This window comes from Coregonus lavaretus (genome assembly GCF_964263955.1).
Source record: "Coregonus lavaretus genome assembly, chromosome: 4".
NCBI classification, from domain to species: domain Eukaryota; kingdom Metazoa; phylum Chordata; class Actinopteri; order Salmoniformes; family Salmonidae; genus Coregonus; species Coregonus lavaretus.
In genome coordinates this window covers 25315251-25321107 of record NC_139991.1, presented here as the reverse complement: position 1 = coordinate 25321107, position 5857 = coordinate 25315251, and the positions used below count along the sequence as shown (strand labels likewise).

At 43.2% G+C, this 5857-nt stretch overlaps 1 protein-coding gene across 1 annotated transcript in view; it reads left to right on the top strand.

Moving 5' to 3' along the window:
* Positions 1-2410: 2410 nt before the first annotated feature.
* LOC311128600 (2-hydroxyacyl-CoA lyase 1-like) overlaps positions 2411-5857 on the top strand; it is a gene marked incomplete at both ends in the record, with an annotated part of 17074 nt that continues 13627 nt past the window's right edge. The window contains one exon of the mRNA XM_084160781.1: positions 2411-2463. Within this exon, the coding sequence (XP_084016907.1) occupies positions 2411-2463 (53 nt within the window). The remainder of the gene's footprint in view (positions 2464-5857) is intronic.

The window sequence follows — 5857 nt, the reverse complement described above, 5'->3', positions numbered from 1 at the left end:
TAGAAAACCCTCTTAGGCCTCACTCCCCCTTATCTGAGACACATACTGCAGCCCTCAGCCTCCACATACAACACCCATTCTGTCAGTCACATTCTGTTAAAGTTCCCCAAAGCACACACATCCCTGGGTCGCTCCTCTTTTCAGTTTGCTGCAGCTAGCAACTGGATTGAGCTTCAAAAAACATTCAAACTGGACAGCTTTATCTCCATATCTTCATTCAAAGACTCAATCAAGAACACTCTTACTGACAGTTGTGGCTGCTTTGCGTGATGAATTTTTACCTCTACCTTCTTGCCTTCGTGGGGTTGTCTGTGCCCAATAATGTTTGTACCATGTTTTGTGCTGCTACCATGTTGTGCTGCTGCCATGTTGTGTCGCCATGTGGTATTGCTACCATGCTGTGTTTCTGTTATTTTATTTTTTATTTTTTATTTTTGGGGGTAGATCAGCTTTAATATTGCAGATAGATTGTAACTTCCATCAATGTAATTGCCTGCATCACTTCCAATCCCCCATATGTATTTTTTCCTCGCAAATATATATATATACACACACTACCGTTCAAAAGTTTGGGGTCACTTAGAAATGTCCTTGTTTTCCATGAAAACATACATGAAATGAGTTTGAATAGGAAATATAGCAAAATGAATAGGAAATGTAGTCATTGACAAGGTTAGAAATAATGATCTTTAATTGAAATAATAATTGTGTCCTTCAAACTTTGCTTTTGTCAAAGAATCCTCCATTTGCAGCAATTACAGCCTTGCAGACCTTTGGCATTCTAGTTGTCAATTTGTTGAGGTAATCTGAAGAGATTTCACCCCATGCTTCCTGAAGCACCTCCCACAAGTATGTCAACTTCTGAAGCTGAAATAAATCAGTGTACATATACAGTATCTACATTTTTGTAAATATTTGAGTATATCTTTTCACTGAAGAAATGACACTTTGCTACAATGTAAAGTAGTGAGTGTACAGCTTGTATAACAGTGTACATTTGCTGTCCCCTCAAAATAACACAGCACACAGCCATTAATGTCTAAACCGCTGGCAACAAAAGTGAGTACACCCCTAAGTGAAAATGTCCAAATTGGGCCCAAAGTGTCAATATTTTGTGTGGCCACCATCATTTTCCAGCACTGCCTTAACCCTCTTGGGCATGGAGTTCGCCAGAGCTTCACAGGTTGCCACTGGAGTCCTCTTCCACTCCTCCATGACGACATCACGGAGCTGGTGGATGTTAGAGACCTTGCACTCTTCCACCTTCCGTTTGAGGATGCCCCACAGATGCTCAATAGGGTTTAGGTCTGGAGACATGCTTGGCCAGTCCATCATCTTTACCCTCAGCTTCTTTAGCAAGGCAGTGGTAGTCTTGGAGGTGTGTTTGGGGTCGTTATCATGTTGGAATATTGCCCTGCGGACCAGTCTCCGAAGGGAAGGGATCATGCCCTGCTTCAGTATGTCACAGTACATGTTGGCATTCATGGTTCCCTCAATGAACTGTAACTCCCCAGTGCCGGCAGCACTCATGCAGCCCCAGACCATGACACTCCCACCACCATGCTTGTACTCCTCACCTAGTTGCCGCCACACACGCTTGACACCATCTGAACCAAATAAGTTTATCTTGGTCTCATCAGACCACAGGACATGGTTCCAGTAATCCATGTCCTTAGTCTGCTTGTCTTCAGCAAACTGTTTGCGGGCTTTCTTGTGCATCATCTTTAGAAGAGGCTTCCTTCTGGGACGACAGCCATGCAGACCAATTTGATGCAGTGTGCGGCGTATGGTCTGAGCACTGACAGGCTGACCCCCCACCCCTTCAACCTCTGCAGCAATGCTGGCAGCACTCATATGTCTATTTCCCAAAGACATCCTCTGGATATGACGCTGAGCACGTGCACTCAACTTCTTTGGTCGACCATGGTGAGGCCTGTTCTGAGTGGAACCTGTCCTGTTAAAGCTGTAATGCATCCTGATGTCTTTGCTTGCTGGGTCAGTAGGGCACCTCAGAGACAACTACAGGTCTTGACAGGTGGTCATGTAGTCAGCAACCATCTTCTGGTAGACAGACTGCTCACTTTGAACAAGCAGGAGATGCTGCACTTGTTTTTTCAGATTGGCAGATCTGAAGACCTGATAGTTGTTCCTCTTGCACTGCCAGCACAGGTCTGTCCTGGGCTTAGTGCTTGAGACGTGGGGTAGCAATTGTCACCACAGAGTCTTGAAGGAAGACAGCCCGACTGCACGTACCTCTGGAAAATACACAAATAATGTAAGATCAATAAAAATAGTGCCAATCATGTTGCCGGTAAATGCAATAATAAAAAAGGGTTTGTTTATGCTTTACATACTTTACAAGTGTTGTCATTGATTCCTTGTAGAGACGCCACACCGCTATTTTTGTCACATGAGATGGCAGCAGCTTTCCACCAAAGTGTTTGTGTCCTGGGTGGCGTCCTGGTAATACTATTGCATTATCCTCTGCATAGTTGTTGATGAAGTTCATAACTCGCTGCAAGTCCTCATGCTTCAGGTGTAACCTGCGCTTGCTTGGGCCATCTATTTTTGAATTAGACCATTCTTCTTGTATGACTTGTGGAGGAGAGTCAGGCGTGTTCTATTGATGCTGAAAAACAAATTCCAGTTACAAATATTTTAGCAATAAAAGATGAGGCTTACCCAGACACAATTCTCTAAATTGACATCTAGCTAAGTGGATGGGTCTCTATTGTCTAGACCTGTTCACATGTTCATGAAATACAATAGATGGGCGTAATCACCCCCAGACACACCTGGCTAACTTGATGGGTCATGTAATCATTGGGCAAAGTGGAGTCTTTTGTTTAGATATGTAAATTAGCTAGATAGCTAGCTAGCAAAACAATGAACCATTATCCCAATCTATACAGTACTAGGAATACAAACCAATTGCCATAGCTAGCCACGACGCATGAAATGCTGTAGTATGAATCTGCAGGTAGCTAAAGCTAACCAACTAGGTTCCATTTTAGCTATCTAGCTAACATTAGGCTATAACTAGCATTGCAAATGATTTTTTTAGATATATATAATATTACTAAGCAGATCATGTAATCATCTGGCGAAGTGGAGTCTTTTGTTTAGACATGTAAATTAGCTAGCTAGCTAGTTAAACAATGAAAAATTATCCCAACCAATACAGTACTAGCAATACAAACCGATTGTCATAGCTAGCCACCATGCATGAAATGCTGTAGTATGCTGAAATAATAGATCCCAGAAATGACTATATGCACAAAACGCTTATTTCTCTCAAATGTTTTGCACAAATATGTTTACATCGCTGTTAGTGAGCATTTCACCTTTGCCAAGATGATCCATCCACCTGACAGGTGTGGCATATCAAGAAGCTGATTAAAGAGCATGATCATTACATAGGTGCACCTTGTGCTGGAGACAAGAAAAGGCCACTAAAATGTGCAGTTTTGTCACACAACACAATGCTACAGATGTCTCAAGTTTTAAGGGAGAGTGCAATTGGCATGTTGACTGCAGGAATGTCCACCAGAGCTGTTGCCAGAGAATTTAATGTTCATTTCTCTACCATAAGCCACCTCACCAGGGTCTTGATCTGACTGTAGTTCGGCATCGTAACCGACTTCAGTGGACAAATGCTCACCTTCGATGGCCACTGGCACGCTGGAGAAGTGTGCTTTTCACAGATTAATCCCGGTTTACACTGTACCGGGCAGATGGCAGACAGCGTGTATGAGGTTGTGTGGGTGAGCGGTTTGCTGATGTCAACGTTGTGAACACCCCATGGTGGTGGTGGGGTTATGGTATGAGCAGGCATAAGCTACGGACAACGAACACGATTGCATTTTATTGATGGCAATTTCAATGCACATAGTTACCGTGACGAGATCCTGAGGGCCATTGTCGTGCCATTCATCCGCCGCCCTCACCTCATGTTTCAGCATGATAATGCACAGCCCCATGTCGCGAGGATCTGTACACAATTCCTGGAAGCTGAAAATGTCCCAGTTCTTCCATTGCCTGCAAACTCACCATAAATGTCATCCATTGAGCATGTTTGGGATGCTCTGGATCGACGTGTACGACAGTGTGTTCCAGTACCTGCCAATATCCAGCAACTTCGCACAGCCATTGAAGAGGAGTGGGACAACATTCTACAGGCCACAATCAACAGCCTGATCAACAGCCTGATGCAAGAGGCAAATGGTGTTCACACCAGATACTGACTGGTTTTCTGATCCACGCCTCTATCTTTTTTTAAAGGTATCTGTGACCAACAGATGCATTTCTGTATTTCCAGTCATGTGAAATCCATAGATTAGGGCCTAATTATTTTATTCAATTAACTGATTTCTTTATTTGAACTGTAACTCAGTAAAATTGTTGAAATTGTTGCATATGGCGTTTATATTTTGTTCAATACTATCAGTTGAACATCATCATTGTCATCAACCCCGTATCCATCTTCCTTTCCTCCCTTCTCCCGCATTTTGAGAAAGGGGAAAGCAGAGATGACATGAGGAATCACCCAATTACAATTGAGGGTCACCCAGGGTTCGCAATCGGCATTCCTGATGCTGCTTTGAGATGGAACAATGTAGTAGTGTCACCTGTCATGTGTACTGTAGCTAACTGCCTTTATGGAAATTCGAAGTAAGCTTTATTTAAAAATGGCTTTTCAATGGCTGTATTGTTAAGTGGGTTATTTTGTAAAAAAAAACATATACATATTATTAGTGTAATCATGTATTATTATTATTATGAAAGAATATGAAATGATGTCAACACCAGGTTATGAAGGTTTTTCATTCCACATTCACAAATGTTTCCAAATTACCATGACTCTCTGTTGCTATGTATGGAGGCATATAGCTGTCGATGTAATTTGCATGTCATTGTCTTCACGCAGTCAGAAGCGCTGTTCACAAGTGTCACCGCAGGGAACAAGTCCATATCTTTGGCCTGTAGTAGTCTGTTAGGCGGCTCGAAAAGTGACAACAGTTTCATAACAAGGTGCGCAATGAAAAGAAAACTGCGCTGCGTAATGGCACGAAGCAGCCCGGTAGCCTCGACGCGCACCTCCGCTCCAAGGCCTCGTGTGTTTTCCACCTCGGTCAGTAATGTGGATATGTCGTGAAAACTCTTCACCACAACTTTGACCGTTGTCAAGTGGCCAGTCCATCTCTGGTTCAAGAGACGTTTCAGGGTATCGCCTTTGTACAGAATAGCCACGGTTGGCTTCCTGATGAAGTTGTACAGCATGTTGCATACTCCAAAAAAAATAATCGACAGCTGCTTCACTGGACATGGCATGAATCACAACCAGATGAAGTTGGTGATTAAAGCAGTGAATATATGGTATGTTATGATCCAGCTTGTTTTGGAGCAATTTCTGCACACCACCATGCCTGCCAGACATGAGTGATGCGCCATCATAAACTTGACTCAGGATTTTGTCCGTGCTGAGTCCGGCGCTGGTGAGCTCATCAATGATGACACCTGTCAGAGCCTCTGCATCACTTTTCTCAGATGTGGCCATTACCAAGAGGCGCTCACACAGACCATAGTGTTTGTCAACAAAACGCACAACTACAGATATGTTTTCTTGGCTTAAAGGATCCCGTGTGACATCCACTTTAATACCAGCTATCGCCGACTTGTCTCACTATCTCCTCTGTCACGAGATTGCTCATCATTTCGAGAATCTCGTTTTGTATCTGTGGGCTGGTATAGCGTGCATTCTGTGGGATTGTTTTTGTAATCCGTGTCAGTTCAGGATCTTTGCGCATGGTGTACTCAAAGAGAGACAAAAACAGCCCCATTGAGCTATTATCATCTA